This window comes from Eleginops maclovinus, chromosome 13, assembly GCF_036324505.1.
Source record: "Eleginops maclovinus isolate JMC-PN-2008 ecotype Puerto Natales chromosome 13, JC_Emac_rtc_rv5, whole genome shotgun sequence".
Classification (NCBI taxonomy): domain Eukaryota; kingdom Metazoa; phylum Chordata; class Actinopteri; order Perciformes; family Eleginopidae; genus Eleginops; species Eleginops maclovinus.
In genome coordinates this window covers 2,731,717-2,750,029 of record NC_086361.1, presented here as the reverse complement: position 1 = coordinate 2,750,029, position 18,313 = coordinate 2,731,717, and the positions used below count along the sequence as shown (strand labels likewise).

At 43.9% G+C, this 18,313-nt stretch overlaps 1 protein-coding gene across 1 annotated transcript in view; it reads right to left on the bottom strand.

Annotated features, from left to right (window-relative positions):
- gabbr1b (gamma-aminobutyric acid (GABA) B receptor, 1b) overlaps positions 1-18,313 on the bottom strand; it is a 179,545-nt gene that overhangs the window by 140,753 nt on the left and 20,479 nt on the right. Inside the window, exon 2 of the mRNA XM_063900078.1 lies at positions 1,664-1,747. Within this exon, the coding sequence (XP_063756148.1) occupies positions 1,664-1,739 (76 nt within the window). The 5' untranslated portion in view covers positions 1,740-1,747. The remainder of the gene's footprint in view (positions 1-1,663; positions 1,748-18,313) is intronic.

The following is an 18,313-nucleotide window of genomic DNA, read 5'->3' as shown; positions in this document are numbered from 1 at the left end:
GTTATGAAGATGTTTGTGTGTAATCTGCAGTGTACTGTAAGATGAAACAAGCAGGATTCTAGTTAAGGGATATATGGCAACAAGTATAGTTTATTGTTTATTTAACACAGAGTGATAGTTGCATTTGGCTGAAGAATGTTGTCTTATTCGTGTTCAATACGAACTAGAGCCAAGATGAAACAGTGTGTGTGTGTGTGTGTCTTCTCTTCCTTTTTTTCTGAAATCTACAATAATTTCTTTGCTTTTGCTGAGGTTGAAAAATAAATAGTTCTTTGAGCACCGCCATGCAAGATGGTTTGTTTACTCTGTGTGTGAAGTTCTACATTGTGTGAAATCCAGCCAAAATATGGTAGTTTCATCCGCAAACTTCAAAACACTTCAGCGTGAACAGGAAGGGGCTGAGCACACCGCCTGGGGGTGCTTCAGCAGTAGAGTGGAGGGAATGTGACCACCATTCTGAAATGGTAAAAATAAATTATTTGTTTCTAAGGAAGTTCAATACCTAAAGTGTGGAACTCAAGTTCAGGGTGCTAGGTTGCCAACTAGTTTCAGGGGGACACTGTGGTGAATGATAAGCAATCAACAAGCAGCATTCTGATACATGCGTTGTTAAGATCTTGGCGCACATGATGAATCGCAATATGTGGAGATCCAGAGGTACTGGGTTGATGAGTTGCCTTAGGGACAGAAATGGTTGTCAGAGTTTTGTGGCTCATGTGTCTTGGTTTGTAATAAAAATAAAAGGGCAGCGGTTACTGCTGGACATGCTATATAGTCTATCATCCTGTTTCTATGGTTACTAGGGGTTTACCCTTTCCCCGTGTTATATAGGTTTTAGTGCATGTAAATGGTCTGCAAAGGATAAAATCCCTGTGTTCTCTCTCCCACAAACTCGCCCCATGCCTTAAACGCTTCCCTTTGTTTATTTCTGTAACATAGGGACATCACTATGTTACACTAGCGCTTCTATTGGCTATCGCTCCAACAAATTGTACGTGATAGGCTAAGGGGCGGGACATCTCTAAGCGGTTGACCAATCAGAACAGAGCCGACCAGCTAACCAATCAGAGCAGACTGGGCTCTGGTTTCAGACAGAGGGTCAAAAGAGGTGCAGCAGCAGAATGAGAAAAATAAAGAGCTTTTTGAACATTAAAGCAGGGGTCTTAACAGGGGGGTCGCAAAATCTTTGGTTGATTAGACATTTTTTAATACTATATATGTTTTTTTTTTTACCAATTCAAATGTTTTTGAATACACATTAACATGCATCCCACATATTGTAGCGAACGTATAAATGGAGGCAGAAGACGTTATCTTTCAGTCAGCAAGGCACACATTCAGTGACACACAATTTTACACAATATATAATAGGGGGTCCCTGCTCCATCTCTCCATTAGTTGAGGGTCCTTGCTCTGAAAAAAAGACCCCCTGCATTAAAGCACGGAGACATGTCCCAGTAGAGCAACTAAATACTCACCTGCATTGAAAATGAACACAAACATTCTTGGGTAATCCTCCTGTCAAAGCCAGATGTTGTTATGTTAATGGATACAAATCTGGAAACATTTGTATACTGTCATGTTCACCCCTCTACATACAGTAGGTGCAAAACACATTCAAGAACAAACAACTGGAGACATTTTGTCAGAAACAAACACTTACCGGCAGAGGTATTATAGGCAGACACTCTGAGAAGGGGCAAGATGGCAGAGCAGGAGAGAAGAAATGAGAGCGCCATCCCTCCACCTGAGTAACAGAACAGAGAGGAGAATAAATATAAAAGAGGAACTGGCAGGGAAACAGACAGCTGCTGCAACTACCATAGAAATGATGCGATAGTTGCAGCAGTAGCTGTATGCCTTTAGCAACAGGGGATTCTTGCAAGTCAGTCACATTATAGCAAGGCCGGGGCGGGAGGACTGTCGGCTACAACAGCAACTGAGAAAGAGTTCTGTATCAGATGTGTGTGTGGAGTTTGTTTACTGTTCTTACTGTGTAACAACAGTGTTGGGGGAAATAATTTTCCAAAGTTGCCATAATGGAAAATTGCTATCTCTTGTATTTTCCAAACACACACACACATGCACAAACAGGACCTGTTCATATTAATTATTGGGGAGGAGTAGTTAGAGGTCTGTGCCTTGCTTAAGGGCACGTTCACTGAACAAACTGAAAGGTTGACTTTAAATAAGTGTATTATGGCAACACATTTTGGTTAGGTTAGTTGAAAGCAATATTAAGTTTAGATCAAAAATATTAGGTTCAACTTAGTATTATTGCTTTCAACTAACCTAATACAGTTATGTGAAACCCTTTGACATAATACATTTAATTAAAGTCAATCTTACATTTGTTTCAGTGTTGGAAGAAGGAGAACTGGCACTGAGATACTGCTGTCACTAAACAAATGCTGCCCAGAAAAACTAAATACATGTGCTTTTGGTAACAACGGTGTTATTTAGTAAATGAGACAGTAGCCCAAGTCCATTCTCTGTAATATCCCGCTCAGAACAATCCAGACATTGCACCATTCATACATTTTCCAGCCATGGTGACATTACTGTGAAACACCTTTTATACAGAAACTACCAGAATAAAGATGAAAAAGTTCATTTGTTGAGGCAAGTGTGCCGGTGAGTGAGTTACTTTGATCTCCGTATGCGGATTTGCCTCCTCACTGTCGGACGGTGAAGCTCATTCATACAAAGTTTGAGAGCAAGCTACTCCCGGTTGGTTGTAACGGTCAAACAAACACATAACAGCACGAAGAGCTAATAATATCAACGCTATTCTATCACACAGCGGAGATACATTAACAAGATACTGTTGCAATAGAAACAATAAAAAAAAAAACACAGGCTTCAGTTCTTCAAGTTATTCAAGCGATTATTGATTCATTTTTGAATTTGTTATACTTTTTTTTGCAAGAGGACAACATTTTCTCTGATTTAGCGTCACAATTAAGCTCTCAAAGTGCACCAGATGAATGCAAACTACTGAAAATGTATAACACTTTGAAAGACAAAGCTGGAAAAGAAACATCTACAAATCCATCAACACCGTATTTATTATTAATGATGATGACAGTATTAAAGTAAAAAAGGGTATGTTTTTAAAAAAAGGAACGAATCAGGAGGAGGTAATTGGAAATGGAAAAACACAATACATACAATATTAAGCTAGAATATTTGAGAGCATGGGTTATAATTACACTATTGTAAGACCCAGGCTGGGCTCCTCACTGAATCAACATGTCAGTTTCTTGAGGAGCCTTTGACCTACATTAGCCGGCTCTCTGGGACTCAGAGGTTCCACTTCATGCTGGCACTAAGGGAGGCGTAATTACAGCACAATTAACAGCACCGGTCAGTCTATTTTTACCCAACTGGTGTGGCTTGATAAAAAGCAGGGCCTGGGAGAGGATTCAGCCTTTTTTCGCCCTTCTTTCCATCTGGTATGCAAAAAGATCCCAAATGGTGGAAGGCACAGAGCAGAGCCAGCAGCAGCACTGACTAATGTGTGACCAGTCTGCACAAACTGCATGTAAATGACCCAACACTCACACTGCTCTGGTGCTGGGAATCCTTGCAGAAAGCAGTCTTTCTTTTATACCGGTTTTATTCTCTTTGTCCGTGGTGGGCACTACATTTTTCAAGTACTATACCTAAGCACACTTTTGAGGGGCTTGTACTTGAGTATTTCCATGTTTGTATGCTTTGTACTTCTACCCCACTAAAATTCAGAGGTTAATGGTGTGCTTTTACTCCACTACATTTATTTAATCCCTTTAGTTTCTATACATACAAAGCCATTCAAACTAGCTGCACCTTTACCAGCTCTGAGAACACTTTAATGATCAATAATTATAAAACATATCGGAGATATTATTCTGAAATGGACCAATCAAACAATGCCTACTTTTACTGTCGCTACTTTAAGTACATTTAGAGGAGAGTACTTCTTTCACTGGAGGAACATTTAGAATGCAGGACTTTTACTGTGACAGAGTATTCCTACACTCTGGTACTTCTACTTTTACTGTGACAGAGTATTCCTACACTCTGGTACTTCTACTTTTACTCAAGTACAAGACCTGAGTACTTCTACTTTTACTCAAGTACAAGATCTGAGTACTTCTACTTTTACTCAAGTACAAGATCTGAGTACTTCTCCCACCTCTGCTCTTTCTTTCTTTCTCTGAACTAAATGGTAAATGGATGAATTGAGAGACTTTTCATTGCCTTTACCGTCTCTAAATCAGTTGAGAAAAGAAGTAAAATGTATTTCAGTGGAGTGTGGGTACATACTGCAGCAGCACAATTACACACCATGACGCCGGAGCGATCCGACTGAAGGACTGTGACCGAGTGCAACTGCCTGTGTGACTGCCTGGCCAGAAGGGAAATGTGAAAGAGCTGTAACAGAGAAAGGGTATAACAGGACTGTGTTCTCCTGCAGTGCATACTTAAGATCAACCCATCCAGGTACCTTCCTTCTTTGTCATAATATCTGCTTGACTGGCGGTCAATACAGATTCTGAGGTCTTCGCCAGTCAGAGACCTATTTTTTATAATACCTTGCCCAAATACGATGGTCAGTTAGGCAAACAGATACACAAATTCATTGGAGATCGATCCGGAGTCAATATATAGTGAGGTTAGTAGCAGCAGGGGATGGATGTACTGTCAGCCTGCTGGTGGACAAGGGGCAGCTAACACCTTGCCTGGGATTTCCTTGGCGTGTCAGGGTTTCATATTTCAATGCAGTATATTTACTTCTTTTAACTCCTTGTGCCTCCATGATCCGAAACATTTATCTGGTAGCATCGCACTATTCATTTAATTTGTTGTCTTAATAGTTAGGAGCAGTTTTTATTTGTATTTCAATGTACAGTATATCATCTTTAATTTACATCCTGTTATTATGTATTTAATTATATACATGTTCATAGAATCCTGCATAACTTGATCACTCAACATTCCATGCATATTTTAGCTTATTGTGTTCCTTTATTTTTCTGACTTGTATATATTTCATCTGCACTACTAATAGACTGGTCTAACACAACACCAGCACTATTTCACTCTAATTTAAACTAATGTCTTTCATTTTGCACTATTTCTTGTTATTATTTTGTCTTAAGTCCTATTTATAATACGCTGCATTGTTGGAGGAGCTCGGGATCTAAGATTTTCAGTGCCATAACTACACTGTAACTACTGTGCATCGGACAATAAAAACCCTTGAACCTTGAAGCTTACGACTGACATTAGCCTCCCTAGCATTGTTACTCTCCTTATTTCAGGTGAAAGAAAATAAAATCAGAACTTGGTATAGTATGGCTTATATATAACGTCATCCTACATATTACAAAAATACAGTCCAATATACTTAAGAAAAATACAACCCTCTCTCTTTTCCTCCTTACCCACATCTCAAAGAGGTACAAAGAGCTGATCCAGATTTGCTGCCGATATGAAGTCATATCGGACAAGTGGGACGGCTTTACATTGAACTCCTGGCAACGTCCCGCCCACGTGACACCTCTCAACCTATCGTCCCCCATATACAGTCATGAGCTGAATCCCCTCCGCAGCACCTCTGTGTGTCTGTGTGTTCAGCAGGATGTCTGCAGGAGGGACTTAGAGTTGTTGTATATATAATACATATAATGTCTCTGTTCTAGTGGTAAACTCCGAGAAGTGTTTCAGAAATAATGCTGGATGTGGTTTGGAATATATTAAGGCAGCGATACTCAACCCGCGGCTCCTTTAAGACTAGTTGCGGCTCTTTTAAGTCCCACTTAAAAAAAATAAAAATCTCAAAAAATCTTTAAAAAACGAAAAACAAAAACATTGTCAGCAGAATTCATCAACATTTCATTATCACTCACATGTCACGTGTATTAAGCCGCCCCTCCCCCCTCCCTCTGAACAACCAATCACAAATGATTTCAGGTTTCCCGCTCTGATTGCAGGTGCGCGAGATAAATGCTCCGTCACACTGGGAAAACTAGCTTACAGCACTACGCAAAAATGGCAAAGGAATATAGGAAAAGAAAATATGAAGAGGAATATCGAACATTTAAAGAGGACTGGGAACTCGAGTTTTTCTTCGTCTCCACCGGTTCGGGAAAATGCATCTGCCTGCTTTGTGACAACGTCATTTCACAATTTAAAAGGTCCCATTTGCAGCGCCATCACGACACAAAACACCCGAAGTTCAGTACCGACTTTCTGAAAGGTGGAGAGCTGAGGGCGGAAAAGCTGGCGAGACTCAAACAGAACCGAACTGCTCAAAAAAACTTATTCCACACTAATACATGTGAAAGAGCGACAGAGGCATCCTACAAAATCACACATGAACTGATGAAACAGATGAAGCCATATACTGATGGAGAAATGGTGAAGGATTGCATACTGCTGGCTTGTTCAACGTTGTTTCCTGAGAAAAAAGACCTGGAACGAGAGGCAAAAAAAATTCAACTGTCAGATTCTACTGTAGCTAGGAGGGCATCAAACATTTCAGAGAACATTGCACATACTCTTAAGGACAAACTGTCATCCGCTGATTTTGTCAGCCTTGCAATGGACGAAAGCTTGGATATCAATGACACGCCACAATTACTCATCTTCATCCGAGCCATCAACAGTAAGTTTGACATTACAGAAGAACTGCTTGACATGGTTTCACTGGAAAATGGAACAACGGGCATTGAAATAAAAAACGCTGTGCTGGAAACATTAGAAAAGTTTAACATTGGACCAGAAAAAATCACAGCATTCACAACAGATGGCGCACCGGCGATGCTTGGTAAGAGGAACGGAGCCGTGGCTTTGCTGAAAGAAACGCTGAAAAACGGCGGGGTTGCTGCTGAGGGTATTTTCTCATACCATTGTATTGTGCATCAACAAGCCTTGTTTGCTAAGTTCAAATGTCTGAATGAAGTGATGGCAAATGTAATCGAAGTGGTTAATTATATCAGGGCCCGTGCAAGAAACCACCTAAATTTTAAACTGCTGTGTGAGGAGTTTAACACTCACTATGGAGATTTGGTGTTACACACCAAGATCAGATGGCTGTCTAAAGGACGTATGCTTGCACATTTCATGGACCTGCTTGAACCCCTGAAATCCTTCATTGTCGGCTAAGGGGAGACTTCCCGATTTTCCTTTTTGGATGATGAAGAGTGGGTGCTGTCTGTTGCGTTCCTGTGTGACATTACGCAGCACTTGAACGAACTTAATCTCAAGATGCAGGGAAGAAACAAGACCGTGTATGAGCTCTACACGGCTGTCAGAGTATTCTCTGACAAACTGGATGTACTTGAACGAAGTGTCCGTGGTTCTGATTACCGTTTCTTCCCCACCGTGCAGAAAGTGATGGCGATGCATGCAGACGCTCTCCTGCCCTGTCAATCACAATTCTGTGACGTGCTAACTGAGCTCAAGCAAAACTACACATCAAGATTCCACGACTTCAAGGACCATAGCAATATTTTTTTACTTGTGAAAAACCCATTCCTGATTGAGGTCAATGAAATGAAGCAAATAAGCGACCAGCTCGGACTTGTGCAGCTTCAAATGGAGTTTGTGGAGTTAAAGAGCTCAGATGAACTTCAGCTTCAGTTTCGGATTACAGATGTCGTGGACTTTTGGAAACTGGTGGGGCATCTACCAAATATCTCCAGACTGGCAAGACGCATCATCTCAATGTTTCCGTCCACATACCGGTGTGAAGCAGCATTCTCTGCGCTCTCAAAAATAAAATGTCGCAACCGAAACAGATTGAGTCTGCAGCACACAACAGAGGCCCTTCGGATCGCCGTTTCCAGCACAGAGCCTGACTTCAAATCACTTGTGCGGCAGAAGGAGTGTCAGAAATCACATTGAGTGTGAAGTAAGTACAACATTACTCTTCTGACAACCCCTGCTGTCTATAATCTGCTGTTATGTGGACTGTGATGATCAGTAAACATGCTGTCTGTTATCTGTTGTTATGGGCAGTGATGATCAGCAATGTGTGTTTTGTGGTTGCAGTGAAAATAATAAATCAGTTATTGCACTGTACATTATGCTTTTCATTCCTTAGTAACATATTAGTATTATCCATATTCTCAAATGCATAATGGTTTCAGGGAGGAAAGGAGCGTTTTTGGATTGTGGCTCTTGCAAAAATATTTTTTCGTCAATGTGGCTCCTGATTAGGACAAGGTTGAGTACCACTGTATTAAGGTGTTTAATCATGGCAGCGTTTAGCTGAGTTTCTCCTTTAGAAACGTCTTACTTCAGACAGAGAGATCATGATGCACTAAAGGGGCGTGGCCAGCTTCAGCTCCGCTCAAATTTAAAGCGACAGTCACAGAATCAGCACTTCAGGAACAGGGCTGAAATAGAGGGGGATGAGGCATGCTACAATGGGTGATCTGTTTGGTATTTTGAGCCAAACACTTCACAGAGAAGTTTTGTATAGATTTTGCCCTACAATATATTGTTCAAATATAGCATAATAATAGGAGACCTTTAAAGTTAGGATTTCCGTCAACAAACTAAAAAATAAATGATTTTTTTGAAAGAAATATGAGTGGACATCAAGCAGGGTGCTTGCTCACCTGATGTCAGTGCTGAGGAACAGCTGAAAAAAGGAAGCTAAAGGTCGGCTAATTGTGTTGCCTGGCAACCATTCACACACTCTCGCCTGTGTGTGGATGCCTCTGCACATTTACCCGCCTATGATGGTCCGTCTCCTCTGGTTACCATCACAGCACGTCTACTGCACTGACAGGCAGGGAAAACACCACAGCACCTCCCCGAACATCAACTGAATATCAGGACACACACACACACACACACACACACACACACACACACACACACACACACACACACACACACACACACACACACACACACACACACACACACACACACACACACACACACACACACACACACACACACACACACACACACACACACACACACACACACACACACACACACACACACACACACACACACACACACACACACACACACACACACACACACACACACACACACACACACACACACACACACACACACACACACACACACACACACACACACACACACACACACACACACACACACACACACACACACACACACGTTTCACCTTTCAAAGAAAAGAATGGCAAATCATTTTCCTATTATTCCATCTTTTTAGTCTCGAGTGACTGTGTGCTGCTTATTATCAGTAGCCTGAAATGTGATGGTTTTTTATGCTTTATTTGACATTCTCAAGTCAGTTGGTCCACTTTTGTGGTCCTGACTGAAATATCTCTACAAGTTCTGAACATATTTTTATAAAAGAGAAAGACAATCAGGCAGTTATTTGTTGATGGAAAGTTAAACCCAGTTTAGATTTAGCTCACTCTGGTAGTCTGGTGACTAAAGCCAGGACATACCTCCGCCCCACTGCGTCATGGATGTAAAAAGAGTGACTGAAAAATGCATACATTGCATATATATTTCCAGTGTCAACGCCATTTTGTCACCTGCACTCGTGCCGGCCTTTGATCGTCAATCATTGCGACGGTATCAGATGAGAGACGTCTTTTTTCTCTCAACCCTCACTTGACTTGGAGCATATGAGCCTCATGAGTAGAAAGCGCTGGCGGGGGGTTGACATGGCTGGGGTAAATGTGGCGCGTATAGGGAGGGGCGGCCCTGCCCTTACGTATGTAATTCACTTGCCCATTAAAGCTGATTCTGATAGTATTACATTCATATGTTTTATTGACGCAATAATGGGTTTAACTTTTTATGATGCTGGAAAGTTTCATTTACAGGCTGAATAAAACACCATGCTGTCAGATAAATGCATAGAGCAAACGGTAGGGTGACCAGGTGTCTGCACAGTATCTTTATCATTTGTCCCACACATTTAGCCAATGTCCCGCATTTCAATGACAGTTTTAAAACTTGTCTTTTATCCAAAGGTGTTTAGAAAACAAGAGAGGGCTTTCACCATTAGCTGTGTCCAGTGTTGTAGTCAAGTCACTATGCCTCGAGTCCAAGTCCAGGTTCAAGTCTCCAGTGTTCAAGTCTGAGTCAAGTCCAAGTCATTAAAAATTGTTCGAAGTCGAGTCCGAGTCCAGTCCACTACTCATCCAAGTCAAGTCCGAGTCGAGTCCCTATTGATCAAGTCCGGGGGGGGACACACGATAGCAGAGCGAACAGGTACAGGAGGCGTAGAGCGAGCAGATCATTGTCCACTAGTTAATCGATCGCGGATGGTGTCGTGCTCGCGGACGGACAAAAAATAAATAAATGGGTCGTCTTACACCTAATATTGATTATTATCTCTAACAGTCGCGAAACACACTTGGGCGGCAGTTAATATACCTGGGCGGCCCATAGACAGAGAGCTTTGCCTTCTGGCTCAGCTCTCTTTTCGTCACAACGGTGCGGTAAAGCGACTGCAGTACCGCTCCCGCTGCTCCGATTCTCCGGCCCATCTCACGCTCCATTGTTCCCTCACTCGAGAACAAGACCCCGAGATACTTGAACTCCTTCACTTGGGGAAAGGCTTCATTCCCTACCTGGAGTGGGCAGTCCATCGGTTTCCTGCTGAGAACCATGGCCTCAGATTTGGAGGTGCTGATCCTCATCCCAGCCGCTTCACACTCGGCCGAACCGATCCAGTGAGTGCTGAAGGTCACAGACCGATGAAGCCATTAGGACCACATCATCTGCAAAAAGCAGTGGTGCAATCCTTAGCCCACCGAACTGCAAACCCCCTCCCCCACGACTACGCCTCGAAATCCTGTCCATGAATATCACAAACAGGATTGGTGACAAAGCGCAGCCCTGGCGGAGGCCAACCCTCACCGGAAATCGGTCCGACGTGCTGCCGAGGACCCGGACACAGCTCTCGCTTTGGGAGTACAGAGATTGGATGGCCCTGAGTAGAGACCCGCTCAGCCCATACTCCCATAGCACCTCCCACAGTATCTCCCTGGGAACCCGGTCATACGCCTTCTCCAAATCCACAAAGCACATGCAGACCGGATGAGCGTACTCCCAGGCCCCCTCCAGGATTCTTGCGAGAGTGAAAAGCTGGTCCGTCGTTCCACGACCAGGACGAAAACCGCATTGTTCTTCTTCAATCCAAGGTTTGACAATCGGCCGGACCCTCCTTTCCAGCACCTTAGAGTAAACTTTCCCGGGGAGGCTGAGTAATGTGATGCCTCTGTAATTGGCACACACCCTCTGATCCCCCTTTTTAAAGAGAGGAACCACCAGCCCGGTCTGCCACTCCTTCGGTACTGTTTCCGACTTCCACGCAATGTTGATGAGACGTGTCAACCATGACAGTCCCTCAACACCCAGAGCCTTCAGCATTTCTGGGCGGATCTCATCCACCCCCGGGGCTTTGCCACTGTGGAGCTGTTTAACTACCTCAGTGACTTCCCCCCGTGAGATTGGAATTGATCCCCCTTCATACTCCAGCTCCGCCTCTAACATAGAGGGCGGAGTTGTCGGATTCAGGAGTTCCTCAAAGTGTTCCTTCCACCGCCCTAACACCCTATCAGTTGAGGTCAACAGCGCCCCATCCTTACTGTACACAGCTTGGATGGTACCCTGCTTCCCCCTCCTGAGGTGTCAGGCGGTTTTCCAGAACAACTTTGGTGCCGACCGTAAGTCCTTCTCCATGGCTTCTCCGAACTTCTCCCACACCCGCTGCTTTGCCTCGGCCACGGCTGAGGCTGCTGCCCTTCGGGCCTGTCAATACCTTGCAACTGCGTCAGGAGTACCCAGGGATAACATATCCCGGAAGGCCTCCTTCTTCAGTCGGACGGCTTCCCTGACCACCGGTGTCCACCACGAAGTTCGAGGGTTACCGCCCCTTGAGGCACCTAAGACCTTGAGACCACAGCTCCCTGCCGCTGCTTCGGCAATAGAGGCTTTGAACACCGCCCACTCTGTTTCAATGTCCCCAGCCTCCACAGGGATGCCTGAAAAGCTCCGCCGGAGGTGTGAGTTGAAGGCCTCCTGGACATGGGACTCCTCCAGACGTTCCCAGTTCACCCGCACTACACGTTTGGGCTTACCAGGTCTGTCCAGAGGCTTCCCCCGCCACTCGACCCAACTCACCACCAGATGGTGATCAGTTGACAACTCCGCCCCTCTCTTCACCCGAGTGTCCAAAACATTCGGCCTCAGGTCTGATGATACGATAACAAAATCGATCATGGATTTTCTGCCTAGGGTGCTCTGGTACCAAGTACACTTATGAGCATCCTTATGTTTGAACATGGTGTTTGTTATGGCCAATCCATGACTAGCACAGAAGTACAGTAGCAAACCACCACTCCGGTTCAGATCAGGGGGGCCGTTCCTCCCAATCACGCCCCTCCAAGTGTCTCCATCATTGCCCACGTGTGCGTTGAAGTCTCCCAGCAAGACTAAGGAGTCCCCTTCAGGAGCCCCATACAGGACTTCTTTCAGGGTCTCCAAGAAGGCTGAATACTCTGAACTGCTGTTTGGTGCATAAGCACACACAATAGTCAGAGTTTTCCCCCCCATGACCCGCAGGCGTAGGGAGGCGACCCTCTCGTCCACTGGGGTAAACTCCAACAAAGCGGCACTCAACCGGGGGCTTGTGAGTATCCCCACACCCGCTCGGCGCCTCACACCTTGGGCAACTCCGGAGAACAATAGAGTCCAACACTTATCCAGAAGTAAGGTTCCAGAGCCGACGCTGTGCGTAGAGGTGAGCCCCACCAGATCCAACTGGTAACGCTCCACCTCCCGCACAAGCTCCGGCTCCTTCCCCCCCAGAGAGGTGACATCCATGTCCCCAAAGCCAGCTTCTGTCGCCTGAGTCTGGTCCGTCGAGACCCTCTGCTTTCACTGCCACCCTTCTGGCAGCGCACCCGACCCCATCGTTGTTTCCCGTAGGTGGTGGGCCCGCGGGACGGAGAAGCGGAGGTGTTGCCCACGTTGCTTTTTCGGGCTGTGCCCGGCCGGGCTCCGTGGCAAGCCCGGCCACCAGACACTCGCTGACGAGTCCTCCTTCTGGGCCTGGCTCCAGAAGGGGACCCCGGGCTTTCTCCGGGCCGGGTATCCTCGCTTCCAATTGTGTTATTCATGGAGTCTTTTTGAACCAATCTTAGTCTGGCCCCTTACCTGAGACCAATTTGCCATGGGAGACCCTACCAGGAACACAAGGTTCCAGACAACACAGCCCCCAGGTTCATCGGGGCACACAAACCTCTCCACAACGATAAGGTGCTGGTTTTCGAAAAGGACCTGGGCGGCCCGCCCAAGTAAAGTCTATGTGTGGGAAACCCTGTGTTGTTAAACTTAAAAAAAACATAACTGTGGTCCCGCAGCTCATAGACGTGTCCTAATGGCGGGCGCTATGAGCTTTCATATGCATTGAAAGGGCGAATAAGAGAGCTTGACACACACATCATTCACAAAGATGTATGCATCAAGCTCTATTATTGGCCCCCTAGCTCTGTCGGTGAATCACGTAGGATCTCGTGGGAGAACACATCGGAAAAAAGAGAGTCTACCGATTACGGCAACATTTCTACTCCGTATTATGGCATAAATATTAATAGAAACACATCAAAAATGTTGCGAAAACGCACCAGCGTGTTTGTAGACCTCAGGGATTTAATGACAAAGTCGAGTCCTTTCGAGCCAGTGTTGTAGTGCTCGAATCCGAGTCCCGGACTGAAGTACTACAACACTGGCTGTGTCAGATGTTAATCGATCAACAGATACATGTCTTTACCTATGGGTGTAGCCATGGAGGGCGACTCCCAAAGAGGTTTTGTGGTTTTTTTCAATAGCGCACGGAGCTGAATACGTCAAGAAGCGATACTTCCCCAAAACTCACAAGAAACGCCTGGCTCATAAAGAAAATATTGATCTGTGGATTTATCCTTCCTGAAACCAAAAGAGGATAACCAAACAGATGAGAGAACAGCAGTTGGTTTACTACACTGTGCAGCACTCGGTCCCACAGGTCAGCAGACTGTAAACTAGCTTTGCTCATTTCTCCGGGCCCGGAGATCGCAGGAGAAACAGAGAATATTTTGTTAGAAAAAAAACAACAATTTAAAACATATATATTTAATTTCTTCACTTGCATGGTTTGTGCAAACAATTAAACCATAGTTAAGTGTTGGTGTTTATATTTATGAGCTAATAGTTTCAATAGAAATGTTTATTTTTAAGGGTTGGATGGACATTATATTTCAATCTAAACTAGCTCTTCGCAACGCAGTAACAATAAACAAGTATAAAGTGGCAGAAGAGAATCAGCTTTATAATCCTGAGCACTCCGGTCCCAGCTGTGTGCGTCCCTTTTTCCGTGTCCCCTGGTTTCTGTTGTGTTCTGGGCTTTGTGTTTTAGTAAACGCTGTGCATGTTTCCTCAAGTTGCTGAATATTCATCTGCATATGTTTTGGCACATTTGTGCTTTTTTATTTGCATATTTTTTTGCAAAGGCTGCATGTTTCTCCTGGAATGGAAATGTTTTGTGATGCATTTGCTCCTTTCAGCCACCGTAGAACAATGTCTCGGTTTTCTCGTTTTAAATATGAAACATCTGCATTAGCTGTTCACAGGCTACCAGACTGTTACACTGATGGACTTAATGCTGTACAAATGTGCGTTATTCTTTTAGTTCCCTCAATGATGCTGAATTAATTACCCCAATTTGTTTGCATTTGCTGGCCACAGTTTTAATTTGAGACACAATTTTATTTAATTTCAGAATATAATTCATCTTTGAACCCCTGAAAGCATTATTTCAATTACAAATGCCTTACTATAACAAGCAGAAACTAATGGGCTTGTGAATGGAGTTCTGTGTTGCCCCGCCTCTCAATAAGCAGCCTGATGGCAGCCTGCCGTGCATACCGAGTCCTGCAGAGAAGCTTTAAATATTCAGAGCCAGGCAACACCTCGCCTCCCTTATCAGCAGGGCTTTTATCTGGATCCCTGTGAAACGGCTCCCATCATTCCTCACTGAACATAAAGCTCTGGATTCTGAGGGGAAAAAAACATCTAAAATGCCAATTCTCATTACGGAGAGAAGAAGCGTCTCCAGGACGTGACCAGACATGAGGCAACGGAGGGGAAACCGCCTCAACGTAAATCCAATAAGAGCGTGCACATTAGCCGGAGCATAATGTGTTCACACAGCTCTCCCTGTCCACCCACAGCAGACTGACACACACACGCAGCGAGGGAACAAAACCCAGCCTTAAATCTGTGATTACACGCTCATACAAATGTGCATTAAAACCATGCATGAGGTCACGGGTCGCATGTAACCAGATCACGTAATCAGGAAACAAAAAAGAGGCAAAACAATTACATAAATAAAATAAGGATTCAGATTATTTTTACATTTAAAAAAATGTGTATTACTAGCAGGATTACAGTGTTACAATACAATCTGTAGAAGAGACCACTCCACATTTTTCTTAAATCTCAATCTCTAAATGTAATGGCAGCCATTTCAGTGTCTGTTGAATTCCAACACAGAGAACAATTGTCAGTAGTTCAAAGAACACAATGAACATTTTTTTTAAACATTTAACTCAAACACATACCTAAATAAAAAACAGGCTGAAGTGGTCTCTTAATCTTTTCCACGGCTGTATATACATTTGACCGGTCTGTTTTAACTGCTCTTACATTAACACAAAAAACATTCATCATCACCACATTTGATTTAAATACCCTTCAAGCTGTAAACAATGTATCAGACTACTGGTTTACAGGAGTAATGGCAGTGAACATACAAAGAATAGACTGAAAATGTATTCCAAAATGAACATGGTTGTAGATTTGTGGGTGTCTCTCTGATGGATGACATGTTCTAGGGTTACCCATTCATCTCCTATGGGGGTGAATGTTGACTGGGAACACCATAAGTATTACAATGTTCAAAATTCAATGAGCCAGCAATTCTATAGAGCATGTTTAGACGCTTACTGTGGAGGATATCATAAGGCCTTGAGGCAATCAAATGTAAAACACAATATTTATAATTGATGAAAGCAGATCATTGGTCAGACTTGACCTGAACACAACAGGAGGGTTTAATAAAACATATCTTATTATTTATTTCCCCTTATTTTTATTTGCATTGCATTTGATGCAGACCAAAGTGATGGAGAATAATCTGCTTAAATTACTTATATATTTTGATACTAAGATTGTTGATTACATTTTTTGATATGTAACTTATAACTGTATGGGATTACATTTAAAGGTCCCCTATTATACCAAATGTACTTTTTGCTGTCTTGTATACATCAATGTGTCCCCGGTGTGTAAGGAGACTCACAAAATGTCAGAAAATACAACCCTCTCTCTTTCCCTCCTTACCCACATCTCTAAAAAAAAAAGGGGGTACAAACGAGCTGATCGCACGTGACACGTCCCAACCTATCGTTCGCAATATACAGTCGCTAGCTGAATCCCTGCACCCGTGTCTGTGCAGTATGTCTGCAGGAGGGACTTAGAGTTGTTGTATATATAATACATATAATGTCTCTGTTCTAGTGGTAAACTCTGAGAAGTGTTTCAGAAATAATGCTGGATGTGGTTTTGAACACAATATGGCGTTTAATCACGGCAGCGTTTAGCTGAGTTTCTCCCTTAGAAACTTCTTACTTCAGAGGAGAGATCATGACGCTCCAAAGGGGCGTGGCCAGCAGCAGCTCTAAAGGGGCGTGGCAAGCAGCAGCTAGTTCATTTAAAGCTACAGTCACAGAATCAGCACTTCAGGAACACGGCTGAAATAGAGGGGGATGAGGCATGCTACAATGGGGGATCTGTTTGGTATTTTGGGCAAAACACTTCAGATATGTTTTGTATAGATATTGCCTACAATATATTGTTCAAATATAGCATAATTGGGGACCTTTAAGTAACCCTCGCAACCCTGATTAGTGCATATATTTTACTATCTTAACCCTTGACTTGCCTACAATTCTTTTCTTGAACTGTTTCCTAATCCCCTGACTCGGATTTCGGGCCTCTCCATTTCGAGATGGAGCACCTTGTAATACGACAAGAAAGGTAATGTCATTTCCCCTGCTTCCAATCTGATAGTGAAAAGATGAAAGACACCTTCTGCAACAATGTTATGCAAATAAGAGTCAGTGAGAGGAGGGGTGCAGAGAGACGGAGAGTAGTGGAGATAGGAAATGATAGAGACAGAGTAATAACACTGAGCCGAATGGAAAATAAATGAGAGCACAGAAGAGGAGAAGTGGAGTTGTGTTTGGGTGGAGGTGAGTTAATGATGACTGGTAGCAGGGAAGTTACACTGAGGCGGCTGCCATCCACTGTTACACACCAGAGGAGAGACAGAGAGAGGACAAATGAGCAGGAGGAAGGAGATGCTGTTTTACATGAGCTGGAGGACAGAATGGGATGCAGCCGGGGGGAAGGATTCCATTCCAATTAATCACTTACTGATAAACATGAACACACTGATCGGAGCGGCTGGCACCTGCCTCCTCTGCAGCAGCCCCACATGCAGGATGCTTTGTCAGAACTGTCAGTGGCGGGGCAGGGGGGGGGGGAATTATCCAGCCCCAGAAACCACAGGGAAACTCTAAAGTCGTATTTCAATTGTCTTTGTCTCGAAACAATAGCCAGCGAATATGATAAAGCCCATAGCCAAGAATCAAATAATGGAGTTAGAAAAACTGAACCCCAAAGGAGTGTGTGTGTCAATGCTTATCAGTCCTGATGTGACTTTATGGTGCAGGAATGAGTCCCAAAACCTATATACGAGTCAGCATTTTACAACTTCTGGTTCTCTTGTCTTGGAATCAACTGTTTTCGTGAATGTGTTTAAAGGTAACATGCCTGAAATAAGATCTGTGGCTAAAACAAGCAGAGGAAATGTTCTAGAAATTAAAATACATCAGTACATACCGCACTGGTGAACCTCTGAAACTTCTATCAAAGCTGAGGTTGCTTACAAGTGTCTAAATAAACTACTCAACTTCCTCACACCGAACATTAGCCACCTTTAGCTTAGCGGTGTAGTTCATTTATAGCCGTTAGCTTCTATAGATTGCATGTAGGCCTGGATTCTTCAGGATGGTTAAGTGAGTGATGGTATCCTTTGGGTTATTGAGTGGGCACGCTCTGACCTCTTTTTCGCTGATAGGGCCACCACACCTCCAATAGGTTCAGCAGTGAATCCCAGCGTCCCCAGCTCACACCCTAGATGCGATCTTCTCACTTGAGGGCCCAGGTGGAGTCATTTCTCTTC